This window comes from Orcinus orca, chromosome 3 (assembly GCF_937001465.1).
Source record: "Orcinus orca chromosome 3, mOrcOrc1.1, whole genome shotgun sequence".
Lineage (NCBI taxonomy): Eukaryota > Metazoa > Chordata > Mammalia > Artiodactyla > Delphinidae > Orcinus > Orcinus orca.
In genome coordinates, this window is record NC_064561.1 from 12,528,464 (window position 1) to 12,553,058 (window position 24,595).

The following is a 24,595-nucleotide window of genomic DNA, read 5'->3' on the forward strand; positions in this document are numbered from 1 at the left end:
GCCAGAACATTCTGGAAGTGAACGGGGTGGTCATCTTTCTGTGGCCCTCTTTACATTCAAGCTATCCAGGCTCGTGTCCTGAACGCACTATAAACCCAGGCTCCTTGGCCCTTCTAGCAGGCCCCAGACAAGGATCCCCAGGGTCGGGAAAGAAGACAAATTAATGCTGATCAAAACGGTTTAGAGCAAGGCCCTCCCCAGAGCCAGGCCCATCAGACAACTTTCCAGCTGCCCATGTCACCTCCCACTGCTCCTGGATGCCTTAAGCGTTTGGAGACTCCAAGACCAGAACATACCTCAGGAAGGTAGCAGCTGGGACCCTCCAACTGTAAGGCACAATATCCCCACCAGCTCCCACCTCAGACAAAGAGGTGTGGCAGAGGCTTTCCCTTAGACTCCTGGCCTACAAGGCGCCTCTCCCAGGCTGAGCTCACAGCCACCGGGGGACAGATTTCCTGTATGTCTTTTTACCCATTTAAGTCCAAGGATGCAACTCGGAGGAGGTGGTGACAGCCTAGCACATGCGGCTGTGTGCGCACCCACCCCCGCCCCCTCTGAAACCCAGTTCCGGCCCCATAGCTGGGGTGGGGGGGGCCCAAGAGCTCCTTCCTTGCTCCCTAGAACCCCCAGGCTCTAGCCAGTCCGCTCTTAGGAGGACAGTGTTGGGTTTTCAAGTCCTGAATACCGCCCAGAAGGCGCTGAAACTAGCCGGGGCCCCCAGCAGTTGGGGGTGAAGTCAGGGATAAGATGAATCAAGAGGGTAAGATGGGCCCCAAATCTCCATGGTCTGCACCCCAATGTCTGAACGGGGCCATTCTAGTCCTTTCCTTTCCTCCCCTCCTCCCCAGGCTCTCCCAGGACCAGACCTCACTTCTTGCCATGGCTTCCATCCCCCTTCTGCCTCCCCTCCCATCCCCCATTTCCCCTCTTACCAACTCGGCCGGCCACCGCACCAGTGGGTTCAGAGCCCCTCACATTTACTGAGCACCCACTGAGTCCCAGGCGCTGCCCTCCCTCAGGCACCATTCCTCTACCTCTTCACCGTAGGCAGACGCCCCCAGGCCGTTCTGCACCGTTCCCCCCAATCGCACCCTGGCTGTTCCCCCACCGGCCTTGCTCCTCTCAACCCCCAGCCTGGGCCTCTCAACCCCGCCTCCTTGCTTCTCCCCCTCCCAGCCCCGTTTCCTGCGACCCCCCAACTACCACTTAAGCCACGTCCTCTTCAGAGAAGCTGCTCAAAGCCACAAGATCTGCCTCCACACCCGCCCAAAAACTCCCTCACCAGGCTCATCACATCAACTTTCTCCTTCATCGTCCCGTTCCCACTCCGTCTCCTGCAAACTCTCCACGACCCCCAAGCTCGTTCCCGCCTCCTCGACCCCTGCTTTCGCGCCCCCCCCCGCAACTAACCCTTAGCCCCGTCCCTCTACAAGGCAGCCCGCCGATGCGAGCTTCGAGATCAAACACTCGAGCCGCGGCCGCCCGGCACTCACCTGGGCCTTGGCCGCCGCGCGCCGCCGGTCCCGGCCCGGGTCCCCGCCCGGCAGCCAGCCCGCTGCTCTTCGGGCGCTCCGCCCCACCGCGCCCGCCGCTCCCCCGCGCGCTCCCGCTTCCGGGTTCCGGAGGGGCGGGTCCGGGGGCGTGACGCCAGGCCGCCAAGGGGGCGGAGAAACACGAATCCCCGCCCATCACTTCCGACCCGGCCCCGTCACCGCCCCCTGCCGCTGCTGGGCGAAACCAAGTGTGAGGGGAGGACAGAGAGACGCGCGAGCAGGAGGCGCCCTCTCCGCCCACAGCCACGCTCTACACGGCCCAAGGCCACCCCTCTTGTAGCTTCGCAATATGGCCTGGTCGGGGCGGGGGCGGGGGGTTTCGACTTGAAGAGCCGGCCTTTGAGTTGAAGGCGGGAAAATGGCGGATACCTCGGGGCGTGGTGCTGGGTGAGTCGAGGCACCGTGGGTCTGGATTTATGGGTGCCAGCTGGAGGGCCCTGGTCGAGGGCTGGGGACAGAGGGGCAGCAGAGTTGGGGAGGGAGGGTCCTTGGGGTGAGTCCGGATCTGACTCCTCCAAGAACCACCGAGGATGCGCAAGTTCTGGGAGGTGGGATGCGGCCTTGCGCATGCTCGGGAGCTTGGGCTCAGGACCTTACAGCGAGTTCGGGTCCCTGGTCAGCCGTTTCGATCCGGGGCGATGTCAGGCGAGTGGCTTAACCGCTCTGTGCCTCGCTTTCCTCCGTCGCGAAACCGGACTGTTGACGCCGCCGTTCGGTTTTGTAGGCCTAGTGTGAGGCTTAAGAGCGTTTAGAATAGTGTCTGGCCCCTAAGTGTGATCCGTCGCTATTACGATTACCGCTTTGTAGTGGGTAACTGCTGGACCACTGAAGTATCTCCTTTCATTCTCCCACACGCTTTTTTCTATTCTCTCCATTTACAAAGGAGATGATGGAGGCTTAGGGAGGGAAGGTCATTTGCCCAAGGGAGACGTCGAACAATGACCTGGTGCCGGGCGTGATTCCTGGGCTTTGTTCATTCTGCCGATGTTTATTGTGCCTGTGCGAATTAAAATTTAGTGGGCCATCTGAAATCACTTGTTTACTCCACAGCCCCTTGACCTAACTGTGAGATTGACGTTAGCCTCTCCGAGGTTCAGGGGAAGTACTTGAGGCTGGAATATATGTAGTGACACCCCTCCCCCACCCCGTGTCCCTGCAGGTTTGGCCTTAGTCCATTTGGTTTGGCTCCAGAGCCCTGGCTCAGACCCCAGAGGGAATCCTTGCTCTGTCTGTTTCCAGTTCTGAGACTCCCCAGGGGTGATCTGTATAAACCTTGGGTCCTTGTCTGGAAAACAAAGATAAAAGCAGGCTAACAGTCAGGTATTTGTAGGGTGGGGAGGATTCCATGAGGGAGTAGAGCAGCTGGCACCCAGCCAGCATTTGTTAAGTTGCCTCTCCCCACTGTGGCTTGGAGGTGCCCCCCAGCATGGCCTGGGTCTCACGTTGGAGTCCCCAGAGCCCACTACACAGAAGATGGCTGCAGTGAGCTGAGCAAGGGGACCACCACTGCTGTCTCCAGTGGAGCCCATCTTGTGACGACAGCAGGATTTACAGCACCCAGACCCCTGCCTGGCATCCCGCTCGCCCAGACTGGACACCTGGGAGGCATCCCCGACTCTCCCACACCCACCGGCTGACTAGTCAGTGATTCCTACTTCATGGGACCCTCTCCTCTATCATGTCAGGCTTCATTCTTTTTTTAAATTGAGGCAAAATGCACATCACGTCAAATGAACCGTTGTAAAGCGAGCAATTCGATGGCACTGAGACATTCACAACGTTGTGCAATTACCACCTCTGCCTAGTTCTAGAACATTTTCATCAGCCCAGAAGGAAACCCTGTGTCCATTTGCAGTCCCCCTCATCCTTCATGCTCCTCAGTCTGCTCCTGGTAACCACCAGTCTGCTTTCTGTCTCTGTGGATTTGCCTGTTCTGGACATTTCATATCCATGGAATCATACACCACGTGGCCTTAGTGCCTGGCTTGTTTGACTCAGGATAACATTTTTGAGATTAATTCGTTTCAGCATTGATAACATTTTTGAGATTAATTCGTTTCAGCATTATCAGTACTTCATTCCTTTTTAGGACTTAATAATATTCAGGGTCATTATTTCTTTTTTATTTACTTTTGGCTGCATTGGGTCTTCGTGGCTGTGCGCGGACTTTCTCTAGTTGAGGCGAGCAGGGGCTACTCTTCATTGCGGTGCGCAGGCTTCTCACTGCAGTGGCTTCTCTTGTTGCGGAGCACGGACTGTAGGCACGCGGGCTTCAGTAGTTGTGGCTCACGGGCTCTAGAGCGCAGGCTTAGTTAGTTGTGGCGCACGGGCTTCATTGCTCTGCGATGTGTGGGATCTTCCCGGACCAGGGCTCGAACCCGTCCATGTCCCTTGCATTGGCAGGCAGATTCCCAACCACTGCACTACCAGGGAAGCCCCAGGGTTCGTTATTTCTTGACAGGAGTTTTGCAGCAGACTTCCGTCCCACGCTCCCGATCACTCTTTCACCATGCCAGGGGTCCCCCAACATTGACAGTGTTGACATCTGGGGTGCGATCGTCTCTGTGATGGGGGCCGTCCTGTGCCTTGTAGGGTGTTGAGCAGCATCCCTGGTCTCTACCCACCGAGCCGATAGCAGCCCCCTCTGTTGTGACAATCCCAGGTGTCTTCACACATCGCCAAATGTCTCATAGGGGTCAGAATTGCCCTCAAGTGAGCACCCCTGAGTTATTTGTCTGACAAATATTTATCAAGTGCCTCCTGTCTGCCAGGCTGTTAGGGACTGAATGTTTCTATCATCCCTCACCCCCTCCTCAAATTCAGTCTTCTCCAGCTAAGCCATAGTGCTGATCAGTTCCAATTTCCGCATCATTCTTCTCTGCGCCTGTGCCCTTGGTCTTGGTGATCCCTGTCTGGGAATATCCTTCCTCATGTGCCTGAGCAAATGGTTCTTTGTCACTCACCCCCAATCCCCACCCCTTTACCTGTCTGGAGTGCTCGCTCTTCACGCTTTGCCTGATGGGAAAATGCTGGTCATCCCTCTCAGGGAAGGAGCTTTGTCTGCTGTTCACCTTGTATCCTCAGTGGTATACAGCTGACACATAAACGCCCAACGAATTAATGAGATCGAGACCTTTGAAGTTCGGCAAAAATGCTCGCTCTTCTCACGTAGGTGTTGTCCCCAGGTGACGGGGCTGGGGCTCCGTTTTCCTCCTGCCATGGAGGTGGCCCCACCTCGCAGAGATGGGTATTGGTGGTGGGTGCTGGGACTGGGCTGTCCCGAGGAAGCCCAGGTTCCTGGCTGGCTTCCCTGAGCTTTGTATCCAACTGCATTAACAAGACCCCCGTTTTCCTCTTTTAGGAAGCCTTCTGCAGGGGGTCCCAGTACTCCTAGCGGTGCTAAGACGAGAGGAAGAAGAATACAAGGTGAGTAAAATTGGAATCTACCTTTTGAAATGGAATCCACTGGAATAAAAAGTGATTTTTTCTTTCCCCCCCAGTAAGTGCTTTTGGAGAAGAGAAAAACAGACCAGAGCAGGGGAGCTGGGGCTTTACCCGCTTCTAGTCACACCTTTGGGGACCCCAAGTCTGGTTACCCAGCCCTGCAGCCAGGGGTGTGGCAGGACCTGGTGGGGGTCATCTAGGGCAGTGGGCCCTTCCGGCCATGGGGGTCACGGGTTGTACCCAGGGCTCATCACTTGGAAGTGTGGGTGAGGAGAGTGTGAGCTGAATTCGTTAGGAAACATCAAAGTCTGTTTCTTCTCAGTAAGCGCGTCAGACCCTTGGGGATGCCCACACATCCGATGTCTACCTGTGCGTCCGGGGTCACTGTCAACAGCCCCCCTTGACTCTTGGCAGTGCCCAGTTTGGGGCTGTAGATGCAAGGATCTCCCGCGTTGGATCTCAAGCCTCTGTTATGATGAAGTATTTTTTTATGCCTGTGCACTAGTGCATGTCTCAGAGAACTTGAAGCAGAATTCCGGTTCCAAATGACTGGAGGTTTATATGTTATAGCATCACAGCATCGCTGGGTGATCTGGTCTGTAACATCTGTTGTATTTACACAGGGTCTAGTTCTTGGACGCAAATTATATCCTTCATTGTAACATTGCTTCTGTGGAAAATCCACCACTGTTGAAAACAAACAGGTGCCTTCTAGTTTTCCAGAAACTTGAAACTGCTTTTCAACTGTGCAAGGAACCCAGAGCCTCCTTCCTACCCTTTGCTGATGGTATTAGAAAGACCCAATGCAGGATGGTCTCCCCCCCTTGGAACTGGGGGTGTCCTTTGCCCCAATCCTTCACTGGACATCCAGTGGCAGACCCTAGGTGGGGCTCGATTCTCTCCCCTGGACCCCGCCTGGTCCTGGCCTCAACCCCTAGGTGCCTCCTGCCTGAACGTCTGAGCCACTTGCCCTGCAGGCACGGCTCATCCCTGCCTGGGGCACGCCCGGGGCAACCAACACCTCCGTGTCCAGCTCCAGGCAGCCTGTGAACTGTTGGTTGTACCTCTTTTCCACTCAAGCTTGCGGCTGCAACCCCATCTAAAGAAAGATGCAAATCCGGGCATGAAGGTGATATGGTTGAAATCCCAGTCTTGGGACTGAACTGTCAAGGCAGGTGACACTGACCACATCACTCTCTCTAGTAAAAAGGGAGACCCCTGAGCTCTGGGGGCACCTAGGAAAAGTGCAGACTCATGCATCTAACACATTGCTGAGCACCTCCTCCCTGCGAGGTGGTGGAACGTGGCAGCAAGCAAAACAGACAAGAATCCCTACCCTCAGGGGGCTTGCCACCCCGGACACAGGCGGTGAATCAGGAGACGTAAGGAGACACAGGGTGTATTGGACAGTGACAGTTGCTGTGGATAAAACAGCAGGATGGGGGTAGCTTCTGGCCTAAGGGAGGGGCTGGGCCGAGCAGAGTCGTGAAGGCGGCAGGGGTGGCATGTGCCTGCTGGTTGGAGGAACAGGTGACATGGGACCTGCAAGGTGTCTGGAGGCACTCACCCTTCACCAGCTAATGGACCCGGAAGACAGCCTGCTGCAGCTGCCAGACGGCCAGTCAGCCTGGAGGACAGAGTGTCTCAAGAGGGAGGGTGCAGGGCTTCCCTGGTGGCAGTGGGTGAGAATCCACCTGCCAATGCAGTCGACACGGATTCAAGCCCTGGTCCGGGAAGAGCCCACATGCCACAGAGCAACTAAGCCCGTGCGCCACAACTACTGAGCCTGCGCTCTAGAGCCCACGACCCACAACTACTGAGCCCGTGTGCCTAGAGCCTGTGCTCCACAACAGGAGAAGCCACTGCAATGAGAAGACCACGCACCGCAGCGAGGAGTGGCCCCCGCGCGCCGCAACTAGAGAAAGCCTGCATGCAGCAACGAAGACCCAGTGCAGCCAAAAATAAATAAATTAAATAAATTAAAAAAAAAAAAAGGAGAGTGCAAGTGAGCACTGTGTGCAATGCTGCCGCTGGCTCAGAACGAGGACTGAGAAGGGGCGGGTGGGCATCAGAGCAGGGAGATCTCCGTGGTCTGGATGAAAGGAGTTTCTTTGGTGCCGTGGTAACTGTGAGAGCCAGGCTGGGGTGTGGGGGGGGATTCAAGGGAAGGAGAGAGGAGAAGAAGAGGATCCGCCATGGCAAAGGGGAGCAGAGAAATGGGGGAGGGGAGGGGAGGGGGGATGAACAGTGTGACCATTGGAGAGAGGAAGTGGGGTGATACAGGGTGGGGCAGGGGGAGAGGGGTTGCCAGGGCAGTTTCCTAACGGAGTGAGGGCTGGGCTCTAGCACCCAGAGTTGGGGGGTTGGTTTTACCCCAAAGCACAGAGGTCGCTCCACATGGGGGGCCCAGGATATGGCTCTGAGGTTGGGAGGCAGCTAGATGCCCAGGTGGGAGGATCTCCTGGGGCTGCTTTTGTCTTCCCAATGAAGTAGGAAACAGGTTACCAGCTGACCAGAGGGATGGCCCGGTGTAGGAAGTGGGCGGGAGGGTCTGGGAGAGGGGTTGGCGGATCAGAACAGAGGACTGTGGATGATCACAGGGGCTGCAGCGAGAGCCCCTGGAGGTTGGGGGGACACATGTGTCTCCTTCACACACCTTCAGTGCCCCAGGATCAGGATGGAAGGGCACCTGGGGCTGGGCTGTCACCAAGGGATACAGCCGTGTCCGAGAAGAGCGTCAGTGCCTAGGGTGTCTCAGGAGAGTGGTCCTGAGCTAGGTGAGGGGGGTGGGGGATGTGAAAGGCAGTACCATGAGTGGGTCATAGATGGGCTTGTGGGGGAAGGGCAGTTGGGGTCATGACCACAGGGAGTGAGTTGGGGAGGGAAGAGGAGGAGAGCAGGTGGCCATCTTTGGAAGATCTTTCTTCCTTTCCCTGCCCTGCCCCTGAGTCCACTTTCTGTTTTGAACTTTGGCACATATTTCTGATCTTCCTTGATCGTAGCTCCTGTGGGTCTCTGTGTCTCCGCTTCTAGCCCTGGTGCTTGTATACAGCAGGTATCCTATAAATGTTCTTGCATACAGTAGGTGTTCCATATATGTTCTTTTAAAAAAGCTTTTAAAAGAGAATTTATTATTTACTTATTTTAATTTATTTTTGGCTGTGCTGGGTCTTTGTTGCTGTGCGCGAGCTTTCTCTAGTTGTGGCGAGCAGGGGCTACTCTTCGTTGCAGTGCGTGGGCTTCTCATTGCGGTGGCTCCTCTTGTTGTGGAGCACGGGCTCTAGGTGTGCGGGCTTCAGTAGTTGTGGCACAAGGGCTCAGTAGTTGTTGCTCGTGGGCTCTAGAGCACAGGCTCAGTAGTTGTGGCGCATGGGCTTAGTTGCTCTGCGGCATGTGGGATCTTCCCGGACGAGGGATCGAACCTGTGTCCCCTGCATTGGAAGGCGGATTCTTAACCGCTGCACCACCAAGGAACTCCCTCCATATATGTTCTTGCATACAGTAGGTGTCCCATACATGCTTGAGGCTGAGCGGGGAGGGCTGATAGCACCCGGCTCTCGGGGTGGGGGGCGGGCATCCTAGGTGCATGGTGGGTCCTCACAGTCCATGTCATAGTTTTATTATAAACCAACAGTGTGTCCCCCACAGGTGGAAGAGTGGTTGAGTCCCGGTACTTGCAGTATGAGAAGAAAACCACCAAAAAGGTAACATACAATGTACGTTTGAAACAGTTCTGAACAGAGTTCTGACGAACTTGGAATTCTGAGACAAGTCACACCGGCCAGGCACAGCCTGGTCCTGAAAGAAGCATTTTGGGGGCTTGGTCCAGTTGCCTTTGGGGCTGTCATGCCCTTCGTGCCAAGGCAGGAATCTCTGTCATGTGTGGCTGGTCACTTTGAGAATCTCTTTTGCAGAGCCATGATCTCTGGTGAATCATAAAATTATTCCTGTCTCTCAACCCGGTAATTCCTTTCTGGATTCTGTCCTGAAACAGTTCTGTCTAATGCCTGGCACGTGGTTACCCAGCCTTGGCCTGTATTGTAAAAAAATACCCGTAGGGTTTTAGAGAAAGGGTTTTAGGGGAAAAAAGACATGGCTGAATCACCCAGTGTTACAGGAAGAGTTCAGTGAACTAGCCACACCACAAAAACCATGAAACCATTGAAAATGATGGCATGAAACACTTAACATCTTGGGAACCTGCTTTGTGTGATGTTTAATGAAAATAATCATTAGATTACCCAATGACATATTTTGTTTCAGTGTGTATGGACGGATAGTGTGGTGAAGGTTGTGTTATTCCATTTTCCAAATCTTTGTTTATGATAAAGTTTAGTTAAATATTAATTTCTGCTGCCTTTCTTTTACTCTGGTAGGGTGAATGGCAGGTTAATGTGGCTTAAGATTTGGCTTGAAGAAAAAGGATACCTTTATGCAAACTGATATGCTTCTTGGAGTGACTTTGTTTTTTAATGGACTTTATTTTTTTAGAGCAGTTTTAGGTTCAAAGCAAAATTGAGTGGAAAGTACAGAGATTTCTCATACACACCCCTGCCCGCCCCCTCACATGCGTAGCTTCCCTGTTGTCAACATCCCGCCGCAGAGTGGGGCATATTTACAATCGATGAACCTACATTGACACATCCTTACCCAGAGTCCGTGGTTTACAGTATTGAAATGATTTTCAACAGAGAATACTAGTCCACACTTCATAATTTTAACGTTGCCTGGCAAACTTGGTTACAGCACCCCCATGTGTTTGCATGTTCTAGTATTTTAGATCTTTAAGAGCTTCTCCGTTTTCTTTTTTTTTCATCTTTTAAATTAAGGTGTAATTTACATAGAGGAAGTGTCACTCTTCAGCGTACAGTGCTCTGAGTTTTGAAAAACACATCCAGTCACAGACCCATCACAGTCAAGATAGAGAACACTCTGTCACCACCGCCCCCCACTCCAAAGTCCCCTTGTGCTCCCATGGAACCAGCCCCTCCCCACCGCAGGCAACCATGATGTGTTTTCTGTCCCTGTAGCTTTGCCTTTGCAGTAGGCTCACTTAAAAGGTGCCACCCAGGATGCAGACTCTTGCAGTCTGGTTGCTTTCATATAAAGGTCCCTCCCTCCCTGTCGTTGCCTTTTATAGTTAGTGCTAGTTCCTTCTGATGGCTGAAGAATATTCCACTGTACGGATGGACCATAGTGTGCACAGCCACTCCCTGGCAAAGGACATTTGGTTTGTTTCCCGATTTTGGCAATTATGAATAAAGCCACCTTAAACATTCCTGTGCAGAATTCTGTGTGGATGTGTTTTCATTTCTCCCAGGAGGGGAATTGTAGGGTAAATGTCTGTTGGACTTTGTTATTAACTGCCCAGCTGGTATCCAAAGTGGCTGCCCCTTTTTACATTCCTATGAGCCACAGAGGAGAGTCAGTACTTTAGGACTGAAACCATTCTAGTGGGTATGAAGTGGTATCTCATTGTGGTTTTAAACTGCATTTCCATAACAACTAATGATATTGAGCATCTTTTCATGTGCTTATTGGCCAGTCCTATATCTTTGGTGATATGTCCTTTCAAATCTTTTGCACATTAAAAAAAAATGAGGTTGTTTGTTTTCTCATTATTGAGTTTCGAGGGCTCTTTCAATATCTTAGATACCAACTCTTTATGGTGATTTGCAAATATTTTCTCCCAGTGTGTGGCTTGGCTTTCCATTCTCTTAAGTGTCTGGTGAGGAGCAGAAGTTCTTGATTTTGATGAGGTCCAATTTATCGATTTCTGCTTTTATGAAATGTGCTTTTGGTTTCTTCTCTAAGAAGTCTTTGCCTTACCCAAGACCATAAAGATTTTCTCCCATGTTCTCTTCTATATGAGTTTAGGTCTGTGGTCCATTTTGAATTAATTTTTGTATCTGGTGTGATGATGGAATTAAAGTTCATTTTTAAGTGTATGGATGTCCTCTTGTTCCAACACCATTTGTTGAAATGACTTTCCTTTCCCTGTTGTATTGTCTCATCACCTCTGTTGGAAAGCAATTGACTATATATGTATGCATCATTTCTGGACTCTATTCTTTTCCATTGTTCTACATGTCTATCTTTAGTCCATTTCCATACTTCCCAGGTTACTTTAGCTTTGTATTATAGTAAGTCTTAAAATTGGGTTGTGTGAATTTTCCCACTCTGTTCTTTTCCAAAACTGACTCTTCTAGTTCCTTTGCCTTTCCATATGAATTTTAGCCTTAGCTTGCCATTTCCTACCAAAACTTCAGGGATTTTAATTGTATTGAATCTATGCATTAGCTCAGGGAGAATAACATCCTAAAAACACCCAAGTCTTTCAATCCATGAACATGGTATACCTCTCCCTTTATTTGGTCTTAGATTTTTTTCATCAGTGTTTTTGTAATTTCCAGCATACAGACCTTCCCCATGTTTGCTTAGGTTTACACCTAAGTACTTGGTGTTTTTTTAGTGCTATTATGCAAGGTACTATCTTGTCTTTTCTTTCTTTCTTTCTTGAAGAAATTTTGTTTGTTTAGAAATAATTCACATATAACATTATATTAGTTTTAATTTTATTTATTTATTTTTAATTTTTGGCTGCATTGGGTCTTCGTTGCTGTGTGCAGGCTTTCTCTAGTTGTGGGGAGTGTGGGCTACACTCCGATGTGGTGCTTGAGCTTCTCATTGCGGTGGCTTCTCTTGTTACCGAGCACTGGCTCTAGGCACTCGGGCTTCAGTAGTTGTGGCTCACGGGCTCTAGAGCACAGGCTCAGTAGTTGTGGCACATGGGCTTAGTTGCTCTGCAGCATGCGGGATCTTCCCAGACCAGGGATCAAACCCATGTCCCCTGCATTGGCAGGTGGATTCTTAACCACTATACCACCAGGGAAGTCCCAATACTAGTTTTAGAGGTACAACATAATGATTCAATCTTTGTAAATATTGCAAAATGATCATCACAGTAAGTCTAGTTAACATCCATCACCGCACAGAGTTACAAAATTTTTTTCTTTGCTCAGAACTTTTACATGGTACTGTCTTTTTTTTTTTTTTAATATTTATTTATTTAGGCTGCTCCAGGTCCTAGTTGCGGCATGCAGGATCTTCGTGTGGCACGTGAGATCTTTAGTTGTGGCATGCGGACTTTTAGTTGTGGCGTGCAGATTTCTTACTTGTGGCATGCAGACTTCTTAGGTGTGGCATGCGAACTCATAGTTGCGGCGTGTGAACTCTTAGTTGCGGCATGTGTGTGGGATCTAGTTCCCCGACCAGGGATCGAACCTGGGTCCCCTGCATTGGGAGCTCAGAGTCTTATCCACTGGACCACCAGGGAAGTCCCATGGTGCTGTTTTTTAATTTCAATTTCCAAAGTTGTTCATTGCTAGAAATATCTTTTTATGTTGACCCTGTATCCTGCAACCTTGCTAAACATGTTAGTTTTAGTAGTGTTTTTTAGTATGTTTTGAGATTTTCTATGTGAAGAGTCATGTCTGCAAGAAGAGAGTTTTATTTCTTCTTTTGTAACCTGTTTGCCTTTTATTTCTTATTCCTAGACTTCCAATGGGAGGTTGAATAGGAGTGGTGTCTGTACATCAAAATATTCTCATTCTTTATAAGGTCTTGTTTTTGCTTTTTTAATTTTATTTTTTGGCCGCGCCACGTGGCTTGTGGTGGGATCATAGTTCGCTGACCGGGGATTGAACCTGGGCCTTGGCAGTGAAAGTGCCGAGTCCTAACTACTGGACCACCAGGGAATTCCCTCTTTTTGTTTTTATATTGTTATAATGGCTTGCTAGCTCCATGCACTGCTTGCTTTTTTAATAAGTTTTGAAGATTAATACCTGTCCAAAAGCTTTGTTTTTTCTGACAACCGGAGTAATATGTTCTCTTTCCTAAACTGGCCAGTACTAAAAATTATGCAGAAAATCAGTCATCTGTAATCTGCCATGTCAGAGATCATCACCAGCAAACATTTTGGTGGTTTCCTATGTTCTACGCATGTGAGGGTATCCTTCTGACAAAATTAGTTCATCCTGTATGTATGCAATTAAATGTCAGAACTCCTTGAATCTATCCCTTGCCTCAAGGTAAGAGCAGATGCAGACCTTGCAAACTGCAGAGGGGCCCCTTCTCGTGGAGGGAAAGTCTCTTGTCCCCTGAATGTCATATATTCCCCTAACAGCCTCCTGCAGCAGATGCATTAAAGGCCAGTGGGAAGATGCCTGAAGGTGGAAGAAAACCCAACCCACTCCAGAAGAGCAAAGGTACGTAAAGATGGAAGGAGGGTGAAACAGCACTGAGGCTTAGGAAGTGATGAGCGTGGTGGTGAATTTTGTTTTTAAGTATGCAAGTTTAAGACGCCCTTTCCTTTCTGCAAAGTATGAGGAAAAGGAGCTTGGCAGAGAGTTTCAGCATAAAGACAGATTTGGGGCATATGAAGATCTGAAGGGGGTTGGCAGGGGAATGGGGGGGAGTCATTTCCTTTCTATATGACCCCAGAGAAGAGCCACATTGCCATCATGGTGCTCCCTTGGGGCACCAGTTCCTTGATCATGTGACTGTTTCCCCGCCAGAGCTCTGAGAGCAGGACTTTCAGAGAGGGTATGAGACCTCATTTTCCTGCCTCTCACTACCTTGGGTTGGGTCTTCCTCATAATGGTCTCCCCATACCCCTTCTACTAGAAGCTTTCACCAAAGTGATATGAAAAACTTTCAGTTTTTCTGGTTGTAGACATGATATGCGTTTGTTATTAAACAAAATTGGAGAATGTAGCCCAGAAGGGCGGAAACTCACTTATGATCTACCACTCAGACCATCGCTGTTGGTATATTTGCTCTTCGGTCCTAGTCAGTGTGCTCATTCTAGAAGTCTGGGAAGGCTCCTCTCCAGAGTAGTACTTCACCCACCTCCTCCGGTGCCTGCTTCACCAGCAGTGGTGGGCAGCTCTTCTTTTGCATAAGAGCGAGTCACAGAAAGCAAAATTGTTTCTCGGCCTGCAAACCCTCATTCAGAATGGTGACAGTTTTGCGTCCCATAGTGGAATACTAAGTATGTTCTTTTACAGGTTAGATTTCCTGCTTTATTGTTCAGATCAAGGGTCAGCAAAACTTTTCTGAACCAGTGGTTAATATTTTAGGCTTCGCAGGCCAGGGGGTCTCTGTCATAGAAACTTAACTCTGCCTTATCTCAGCGTGAAAGCAGCCACAGACAGTGTGTACACAAATGGGCGTGTCTGTGTCCCAGTTATTTACAAACACAGGAAGTGGGCCGGATCTGGCCTGCATGCTCGAGCTCGCTGATCTTGGCTTGCATGTTTGTCAGAAATTGTGCTGTTCCTTGACCCAGGCACGATTGAGAAGCAAGCACATGGAGCTGGAGCCGGCCTTCTAGTCTTTTCTCATGCAGTTGGGTTGAAGGCCATGTGTGAAGCTGGGAAAGCTGGCATGGCCAGAGGGGTCAAAAACTGGGCCTGCCACATTTAAAAATCAGGGTTCTCAGGACTTCCATGGTGGCGCAGTGATTGAGAATCCGCCTGCCGATGCAGGGGACGCGGGTTCGTGCCCCGGTCCGGGAGGATCCCACATGCCGCGGAGCGGCTGGGCCCGTGAGCCATGGCCGCTGGGCCTGCGCGTCTGGAGCCCACAGGCGGGAGAGGCCACAGCAGTGAGAGGCCCGCGTACTGCAAAAAAAAAAAAAAAAAAGAGCAGAGGGCAGAACAAGTATATCATGTGTTATTAGATTCTTATACCCTGAACACAGCATCTTTTATTTTTTATTTGAAGTATAGTTGATTTACAGTGTTGTGTTAGTTTCAGGTATACAACAGAGTGGTTCAGTTATACATACATATATATATATTTTATACACACACACACACACACACACACACACATATATATTTTTCAGATTCTTTTCCCTTATGGGTTATTACAAAACATTGAGTAGAGTTCCCTATGCTATACAGTAGGTCCTTGTTTATCTGTTTTATACATAGTGGTGTGTATATGTTAATCCCAAACTCCTAATTTTTCCCCCCCTTCCCCTTTGGTAACCATAAATTTGTTTTCTATGTCTCTGGGTCTGTTTCTTTTTTGTAAATAAGTTCATTTGTACACAGCATCTTGTACTTAAACTAAGCAGAAAGCCTTATTTGTATCTTTCAGTTATAAAGACTGCATCTCTTTTCTAGTTCTACTTTAAAATATATTCAAGTTGATGGGTGGGAATTTCCAAAGGTTTTTCAGCCTTCTCTACTGCTCCCTCGTAAGAAACTGAGTTTTTGGAAGCAGGTGATATTGTACAGAAAAGTTAGCTGCTCCCGGCCTTAAGTATAGAGTATCTTGCTGACTGTGCTGACTTCTGGGGATTCTCATTGGGCCCACAGACAGCAGTGGAACTGGCAAAGGTGACCTGCAGTCTACCTTGCTGGAAGGGCATGGCACTGCCCCACCTGACCTGGATCTCTCGGCCATTAATGGTAAGTCATTGGCTGTACCTGTCCTTTCCCCAGCTGGGGGTTGCAATGCATGTCTGAGGGCTCCCAAAATATGCTCTTCTCACCTTAAAAACACTTTTTTTTTTAATTGAAGCATAGTTGATTTACAATGTTGTATTAGTTTCAGGTGTACAGCAAATTGATTCAGTTATACATATATATATCTATTCTTTTTCAGATTCTTTTCCCTTATAGGTTATTACAAAATATTGAGTATAGTTCCCTGTGCTATACAGTAGGTCCTTGTTGGTTATCTATTTTATATACAGTAGTGTGTATGTGTTAACCCCAACCTCCTAATTTATCCCCCCCCCCCTTTGGTAACCGTAAGTGTTTGTTTTCAGTGTCTGTAGGTCTGTTTCTGTTTTGTATAAGTTCCTTTGAACCCTTGTTTGTAGATTCCACATATACGTGCTATCACATGGTATTTGTCTTTCTCTGTCTGACTTACTTCACTTAGTATGATCATCTCTAGGTCCATCCACGTTGCTGCAAATGGCATTATCTCATTCTTTTATATGGCTGTGTATATATGTACCACATCATCTTTATCCGTTCATCTGTTGATGGACATTTAGGTTGCTTCCATGTCTTGGGTATTGTAAATAATGCTGCTGTGAACACTGGGGTGCATGTATCTTTTCAAATTATGGATAAAACGCTTTTCTTGATCTTAGACAAAAGCGTGGTCCGAAAGACTCCACAGTTAGAAAAAACAATGTCAAAGAAAGCTGAGTCATCATCATTTTCTGCCTTGAGGAAAAAGAGCCCAGTAAGTCTCTGAAATGAGAGGGAAGCCACTATAGCAGGTTGGCTAAATCTGCCCTGTGCCACGTGCCCCTCGAAACCCGGGGACTCCAAGAATAAACAAGCCAGCTGTGCCTTTTAGAACAAAAACCTTACCCATCCTTAGAGGATTTGCAGTTTCAGTTTCCCCAACTACAGGTACAGGAGGGGATACAAATGCAGGATCATGTGAAAAATGAGATTGAGGCCTTGTTTGCCAGTGCCACGCTAGGGAAGGCACTGGGCCAGGCCCTGTTCACGGCAGGGAGGGCGGCCAGGCTGTGGTCTCACCCAGGTGGGAACCCCAAGTCCTGGTTCTGGCAAGGCAACAAGTTGGTGGGTGCCCTTCAGCTCACGCTTGACAGCCCAGCTTGCAGGAAGGGACCAAACCACCTTCCTTTTCACAGAGGACTCGAAAGACTAAATGAGCAAATAGAAACGAGTCGATACACAGTCTAGAATTGTTGAATTACTGATTGAAAAAAAGTACAGACAGGTTAGGATTCTGCCCCTCCCCGGAAAGAGAGCTGGCTTTATACCAGTTCACGGGGAACCAGCAGTGTCTTTTTCTTCTCCTGAAGGATCTCTCCGAAGCGATGGAAATGATGGAATCCCAAACACTACTCCTGACTCTGCTGACCTTGAAGGTGAGGACGGAGCCTCCTGCACGCGTGTCGTGGGTGGAAGGGCGGCCACCGTCAGCCGCGGAGGTGAGGTCGCCTCTGGCCTGAGCTTTTGTTTTGCATTTCCCAGATGGAAAGTGGTCTTGCTGCATTCGAAGAAAAGGCAGAAAAGAATTTATTAATAATGTGCAAAGAGAAGGAGAAGCTCCAGAAAAAAGCTCACGAGCTGAAGCGCCAATTTCTCCTCTGTCAGAGGAAGCGGGAGCTGGCAGACGTCCTGGACGCGCAGGTCAGGGGTGACCGCAGCCTCCAAGAGGCGCATCCTGGCAGCATTGTCCCACGGGGGTGGTGGGGGAGTGGTTGGAGGGAGCCTTTATTGTGAGCGTCGCTCCTCGCCTGGCTCTGACCCTGTGCCCGGCTTTTGACACCACTGGGTGTTGCTATGTGACGGTTTATCAGAGGACAAGGCGGTAATGTCAGAACCAACCAGCAAGAGGGCTCTGTCCCTTTAATACACATGGGCATGTATTCTGGTGACTTGTATCCTGAGACTTGTGCCCAGTGACACAGATGTACTCCAGACCTGCCCATTTGGGCCAGGGTGCTGGTGGGAGACTTGGGCTTGGTGCTGTGTGGTCAGTGCTGGGACGGGAGTGTCCATGCTAGGGAAGGTCACAGCGAATCGTGGGAACCTAGAAAGGGCCGATCAGGGAATGGGGCTCCTCACCCAGTAAGTATGTATCCTGGGGCCGCCATAACAAAGGACCACAGAGTGCGCGGCGGCTTAGACAATTGACATGTATTCTCTCTCAGTTCTGGAGGCTGTAAGTCTGAGATCAAGGTGTCTGCAGGGTTGGTTCCTTCCGAGGGCCACGAGGGAAGGATGTGTCCCAGCTTCTCTCCTTGGCTTGTCGATGGCATCTTCTCCCTGTGTCTCGTCACCTGGCTCTCTCCCTCTGAGTGTCTGTCTCCACATTTCCCCCTTTTGTAAGGACACCTGTCATACTGATCAAGGTCCAGCTTAATGACCCCACCTTAACTGAATTACCTCTGTAAAGTCTCTAGATCAGGTCACATTCTGAGGTGCTGGGGGTTGGGATGTCAACAGAGGAATTTGTGGGGACACAATTCAGCCCGTAACACCCAGCATGTACACATGAGTGTGCCCAGCAGCCCGGCCCTGAGCTGAGAACAGGGTCCCTATCCTCGTGGAACTCACAATAGAAGGGAAGGGAAAGACAGTCAAACAAATGAATCCTTACAACCCCCAGATGGCGTGTACAAGGGAAAAGGGGTTGCCGGGCATGGCCTTGGTGGGGGGCAGGCATGTCAGCTCAGTGCTCTGAAGCAGGAGGGCCCAGCCCTGGAACAAGCTGGAAGGCGGACACATGTTCCTGGTGAGGAGACCCAGGCCACCTTGCTACTGGCCGGGCCATCTTCGGGGCACCTGGGAGTGAGGGGAGAGCCCACTGCACCGTTGGAAGTTTCTCTGGGAGACCTGGCAGAACAGTGCTGTGTCTTAACCTCACAGGTGCCATCTGCTAAACTTCTGGCGAGGTGAGTGCAGGGCCTCGTCCCACAGGCTCCTTCCCCTTCTGCCTGCAGATCGAGATGCTGAGCCCCTGTGAGGCCATAGCCAGCTGCTTTAAGGAACGATACAAGACATTTGCGACGGCCCTGGACACCACGAGGCATGAACTGCCCGTGAGATCGGTCCACCTGGACGGAGACGGGCAGTGCTTCTTAGGTAGGAAACGGGGCAACTGCCCGGCAAGGGGTGGGACGAACCTCCCAGTGCATGCTGGCGTCTCCCGTGTCCTGGGCATCTTTATCCATTCGTGTCAGGTCATAGGCCTCCTCTCAGGTAGACGGCGCGTACCCCATCAAATGGCAGAAGACGCAGGGGGCCAGCAAGGCTGCGGTTTGTGTGGGGTCGTGCCCTGAGTAAGGACTGTGTTGGGATTTGAACCTAGGTCTGTAGGACCCCCACAGTGATTTCCCGTCCTGCTGAAAGGCATCCTGGGGAGCCTGCTGTCTCTACAAAGGTGCTTTGGTGGCTGGGGAACAACAGGGCCACCGACCCCAGCCCTGTCCTGTCTTCTAAGCAGAGCTGAGAGGGTCCCTTTCCTGTATAGCGTTCCCACCTAATACTTCACTTGAAGAAGGTGGCAAGTGTGGAGTGCCATCCTCTATCCTAAAATTCTCTTTAGAACAAGTATCTTCCCCAAACAAGTTTTCAGCTGCCCTACAGTTTGGTCCTCCCTCTCCCTCCCTCCCTCCCTCCCTCCCTCCCTCCCTCCCTCTGCCTGCCTCCCTCCCTCCCTGTCTCCCGTACCCCACCCTCCCTTCCTCCCTTTCTTTCTCTGAAGTATAGTTGATTTATCAATACAATGTTGTGGTAGTTTCTGCTGTATTGCAAAGTGACTTAGTTATACACATATAGACATTCTCTTTTTTTTTGTATTCTTTTCCATTATGGTTTATCACAAGATATTGAATATAGTTCCCTGTGCTATGTAGTGGGTCCTTGTTTATCCATCCTATAGATACTAGTTTGCATCTGCTAACCCCAGCCTCCCACTCCATCCCCCCCGCTGCCCCTTGGCAACCACAGGTCTGTTCTCTGCGTCTGTGAGTCTGTTTCTGTTTCGTAGATAAGTTCATTTATGTCATATTTTAGATTCCACTTATAAGTGATGTCATATGATACTTGTCTTTGTCCGGCTTACCGCACTTACTATGATAATCCCTAGGTCCATCTGTGTTGCTGCAAATGGCATTATTTCATTCTTTCTTATGGCTGAGTAGTATTCCATTGTATATAGGTACCACATCTTCTTTATCCATTCATCTGTCCATGGACATTTAGGTTGCTTCCATGTCTTGGCTTATTGTAAATAGTGCTGCTATGAAGATAGGGGTGCATGTATCTTTTTGAATTGGAGTTTTGTCCAGCTATATGCCCAGGATTGGGATTGCTGGGTCATATGACATAGAGTTTGGTTATTTCTAAGCAAAGTTCTCATGAGCCACCTGGACGTGTTTAGCTTGATTTTACTGATGTAAAATCAAGCCTTTTCCAACGTGAAATAGTATATGTGTGAAACGGGACCTTGAAAAATGAGCCATGTTGAACCATCATCTGTGTCCAGGTTTCTAATTTTATAATTATGGCAACCAACTGCACGTCTATATCTCTTGGTCTCCATCTCTGATAAATGCCCTAGATAGTTGCCAGGAGTTGGGATTGGGGACTGTTTGAGTTTCCTAGGGCTTCTGTAACAAAATACCACAAACCAGGTGGCCTAAAACAACAGAAATTTATTCCCTCCCAGTTTAGGGGACTAGAAGTCCGAAATCAAGGTGTCATTGGGGTTGGCTTCTTCTGGAGGCTCTAGGGGAGAATGCATCCCCTGGCTTTTAGTGTTCTGGCAATCTTGGCTCATGGAGCATTCCTTCAGACTCTGACTCTGTTTTTTTTTTTTTATTAAGATTTTTAAAAATATTTATTTATTTATTTTTGGCTGCATCGGGTCTTAGTTGTGGCACATGAGATCTTTTCGTAGCAGCGCGTGGGCTCTTCATTGCGGCGTGCAGGCTCCAGAGTGTGGGGGCTCTGTAGTTGTAGCTCTCTAGTCGTGGCTTGTGTGCTCCGTAGCTGTGGCATGCGGGCTTAGTTGCCCCGCGGCACGTGGGATCCAGGGATCGAATCTGCGTCCCCTTCATTGGAAGGAGCATTCTTAACCACTGGACCACCAGGGAAGTCACCAAGCTTTATTTTATTTTGGTATTGTTTTTTGTTTTTTTAAAATTTTTATTGCAGTATAGTTGATTTACAGTGTTGTGCTGCTGCTTCTGTCTTCACATGGCCTTGTTTCTGAGCGCCTCTGTGTCTAAACTGCCCTTTTCTTAGAAGGACACCAGTTATTGGATTAGGCCCCTCCCTAATGACCTCATTCTAACTCCGTTATATCTACAAAAACCTCATTTCCAGTTAGATCACCTTCACAGGTACTTGAGATTAGGACCTGAACATGTCTTTTTGGGAGGACACAGTTCAGTCCCCTGGCAAAGAAGATATGTGTTTGTAAGAACGCTTATAAGGTTCCCCAAGTGTTATAATTTACAGCTGGGACATGTGCTGGACTTGGAGAGATGCTGGCTTTGTTAGAGCAGGGGGGACCCAGCGCTGTTGCAGGCGGCTCTCTGCTGGGGGGGCGTTGGGGGCAGAAGTGCTGGGAACCGGGAGTGGGAACCATGGGTTTGTTCTTAAGTTACTCCTAGACCAGATCTTCTCTGTCTTTTGGATTTGCTTCTGTTGAGGACACCAGTGCACCATTCCAGGTATGTTCCGATGTCTGCCTAGATGGCAGACACGCATGGCCCTCCATCTCAGAGCCCCGTGATCTCAGGCAAAGGGGCACAGAGGCAGTACCAGTGCACGAATATCTTCCTTCACGACCCTTTCTGCCTTCGAGCTCATCACGATTCCTGCATAACAAGAGAGCATTCCAGCAAAAGGAGAAAAATACAGTCAGCCAGCCAGCTCGTGCATCCATTGCTTGGGGCACCTTGAAACCACGGCTGACAACCCCTTTTCCCCTCCAGACAAGTTGCAGGGGGAATTGACGACCACATGCCATCTGCTGGGAGAACTTGGCATCAGCAGCTCAGAAGAAAACGCGAAGGCCTTGGACCTGCTGAGGGAACTCAAGGAAATGACCCAAAAGAAGGATCTGGAGCTCCAAAGGTATTACAGAAAATATTTTTTAAAAAGATAGTACCCCTCTCCCCGCATCTCCTCGTCGGGCAGAGATGGGCTGTTGGCGGCTGCCCTGTGGAAGGTGTGCTGTGTTCCGGAGGGTGGGCAGCTCTGGTGTTTGCGGGGGCCGAGGGTATGAGGGTCCAGCGAGGCAGGGAGAGGGGAATGGGCAAGATGCCTTCAACCCAACCAAAACTCCTGTGCTCATTCTTGAGCAGCCAAAGTAGAAAGGGGCGATCACTTCCTTGGGGTAACACAGCAGTTCAGGGGCCCTCAGATAGTTTTTTGACGCTCTGTGTGGCTCGTGAGGTCTTAGTTCCCCAGCCAGGGATCAAACCCAGGCCACGGCAGTGAAAGCAGAGAGTTCTAACCACTGGACCACCAGGGAATTCCCAGGAACTTCTTATTGATGTATAAGTACACATAGAAAAGTCACAGATTGTAACGGTACAGCTCAGTGGCTTTCACTACCGGGCACCCTGTGTAACCAGTGCCCAGGTCCACTCAGCCTATGTCCAGCCCCCGAAAGCCACCCGGTCCCCTTCTCTCTCTCCTCCAGGACATTTCTAACCATGAGGCTTTCTTCCACCTCTTCCAAAAAAGAATCTAGTTTTCTTCTCCCTAATGATGCCAAATGTACTTCCCAAGGTGCCTGAGAGGTTTGAAGGTACTCATGAGAAACGCCACCTGCTGTGGCATCTTCCTCATCACTCTGTGCCCCGGGACGGAATCAGACACGCCAAAGTGTTCTAGATGGCCGGGGTCACGGGAGTGAGCGGGGAAGCACGCTCGTTCTGTGCTGATCTCCCCACTGCCGTTTATCTTGTGTGGTTGCTGGGGGAGCTCCCCGTTCATGGCTCTGCCTCCCGCTCTTAGGATGGTTCCTGTCAAGTGTTGATACTCCCTAAATAGTTGTCGAGTAAACAACTCTTTTCTTTCACACCTGCCCGGTCCTGCTCTCAGGGCTTCCCTGTTTGAGTTCTGTTCAGACAAAACTTATTCACCGCCGCTTTCCCACGAGCCCGAGGAGGGTCACCCTGAACCTCCCCCCGCCCCCGCCCCCCAACATGGCAGCTGCGAAGGTGCTCGGGCACAGAGGGTGAAAAGCTTTCATCATCGTCTTGTTTCCACAGGAGCTTTACCCAGGTTCTGGAACTCTCCGCCGAGGCGAGTAAAGAGGCAGCCTTAATCAACCAGGAGGCCTGGGAAAAGGCCCAGGGCCCCAAGGCCACCAGCCAGTGGTATTTCAATCCTGAGGAGGCCACTGGTGGGGAAACTCAGGGAGAGCTAAGGAGCCTGCTCCTTTTGGGCCACGACGAGCCGTGAATCCACACGCAGGTTGTGTCCCCAACCGGAGTGGGGACCTTCCTGCACACCATGGGGAAGGAAGCACGTCCTGTGCCCCTTGTTTGGGGTGGGGAGAGGGGGTGGACCTGCAGTGACCCACATATGATGTTCTGGAAACTTGAGCACTTTATACTCTTAGCCTAGCCATATAGTTATTGTTTTGTAAGATAGTCCCGTTTGATAATTTAACAAATAAAACTGTTTTGCAGTTGAGCCTTGGTTTCTCTGTAAGGGGCAGTGGAAGGTGCGTGTTGTCCCAGCTTATTTCAAAGAGCTGGTCCTGAGCCTCAGAACCTCACAGACATCATGAATCCAGCTGACCCTTGCACGCTGTGGGTTTGAATTGCCGGTCCACTTATACATGGATTTTTTTCAGTAGTAAATACTGTAGCACGACACCATCTGTGGTTGGTTGAATCCACGATGTATAACTGCGGCTACGGAGCGCAGACTATAAGTTCTACGCAGATTTTCGACTGCACAGCCCCTAACCCCCTGTTGTTCAAGGGTAAACCATATTTCACTTTCAAGATGATTTCATGTCCTTTAGTCACAGGGCAGTTCTGTTCAATAACCCACAGCAAGTTCAGAGTTGGCCCTCAAATGGAAATTCCCCATCCAGTCCAAAGTCCCAGTGGCCATCCTTGGGGGACGCCTACGCGGTTTTGCCGTAGCTGCGATCTACACTCCACTCGGGACTATGGCACAGAGGATTGGTCCAGCCCACACTTGGGCTTCTGTCTACACCACGTGGGCCCTGGCAGTCTTCCTGGTTCCCAAGGAGCATTCCTCCGTTGACATCTACAAGCAACTTTTTGACACGACACCCCATCCACTATCAGTAGTTTCTTGGTTCGCCCGCCCGCATGTCATGTGGATTACCTTCCCGGTGACCAGAGGCCTAAGAGGCACTCTGTTGTCCCCACATAACTTTTCCCTTCGTGGGCTGGTGGCCAAAGCTCAGATCTATAGAAATCTGACCTTGCTCTGGCAGGAAGGTGTGACCCAACATTCTCTTCACTTTCATTAGAGCTACTGCTCATAACAATAGCCAGAGGTTAGACTTCACCATTTTTCTTGTTTGTTTGCATTTCCCTAAGCACCAGTGGAGTTGGATCCAGCTCTACATTTCAACGGTAAATTTTATCTTTAACTGATGGCAGCTAAGCTGATGTTCACCCAAGAATCCAAGGTTCCTCAACCCCCCCCAACTTTCATCCTTTCTCTTCCCAACCCCCATGTTTCCATGAACCAGGGCCATTCTAACAAATCCCACCTTCTCTGACCTCAGTTGTGTGGTGGTTTCTGAGTTAGTGTTTAATGGGGACAGAGTCTCAGTTTTGCAAGATGAAAAGTCTGAAAAAGTCTCAGTTTTGCAAGATGGTGCTGGTGGTTGCACACCCATGTGAATATTCTTAACACCAGAGACCTGTATGCTTAGAAATGATTACTACGGTAAATTTTCTGTATTTCTTACCACAATAAAAACATGTAAACAATGGGGGGAGAGTAATTATTCATAATCCAGGAAGACAGGAGAGAAAACAATAGCAGAAGAAACTTCAATCCATGTGTATGGTG

General features: G+C 49.9%; 2 protein-coding genes across 16 annotated transcripts in view; one reads left to right on the forward strand and one right to left on the reverse strand.

The window, feature by feature from the left end:
- The window catches only part of MYO9B (myosin IXB), an 89,419-nt gene extending 87,788 nt beyond the window's left edge, over positions 1-1,631 (reverse strand). For all 12 annotated transcript variants that reach the window (XM_033401509.2, XM_049708254.1, XM_033401501.2 and 9 more), the window contains exon 1: positions 1,494-1,631. The gene's annotated coding sequence lies outside the window, so the exon portion shown is untranslated. The remainder of the gene's footprint in view (positions 1-1,493) is intronic.
- On the forward strand, positions 655-23,227 carry HAUS8 (HAUS augmin like complex subunit 8). 4 transcript variants are annotated; one of them, XM_049708261.1, is made up of 11 exons: positions 655-760; positions 4,915-4,979; positions 8,646-8,701; positions 13,183-13,264; positions 15,386-15,478; positions 16,174-16,268; positions 16,864-16,929; positions 17,036-17,194; positions 18,511-18,652; positions 21,514-21,655; positions 22,801-23,227. In XM_049708261.1, the coding sequence occupies exons 4-11, from the start codon at positions 13,219-13,221 to the stop codon at positions 22,991-22,993; spliced, it is 936 nt and encodes a 311-aa protein (XP_049564218.1). In that variant the 5' UTR covers positions 655-760; positions 4,915-4,979; positions 8,646-8,701; positions 13,183-13,218; the 3' UTR covers positions 22,994-23,227. The 4 variants fall into 4 exon arrangements, with proteins under 4 accessions (XP_049564218.1, XP_033257404.1, XP_033257405.1 ...); XM_033401513.2 differs by lacking the exon at positions 655-760 and adding an exon at positions 1,796-1,940 and having other exon boundaries at positions 8,646-8,713; XM_033401514.2 differs by lacking the exon at positions 655-760 and adding an exon at positions 1,798-1,940.
- Positions 23,228-24,595: the final 1,368 nt, after the last annotated feature.

What these genes read in the sequence shown, in the direction of transcription:
- HAUS8 (XM_033401513.2), top strand. Translation starts at nt 1,912, where the DNA reads ATGGCGGATACCTCGGGGCGTGGTGCTGG. An exon ending in GAGAGGAAGAAGAATACAAG is followed by an intron (nt 4,980 to 8,645) that starts GTGAGTAAAATT and finishes TGTCCCCCACAG; the next exon opens with GTGGAAGAGTGGTTGAGTCC. An exon ending in CCTTGAGGAAAAAGAGCCCA is followed by an intron (nt 16,269 to 16,863) that starts GTAAGTCTCTGA and finishes CTTCTCCTGAAG; the next exon opens with GATCTCTCCGAAGCGATGGA.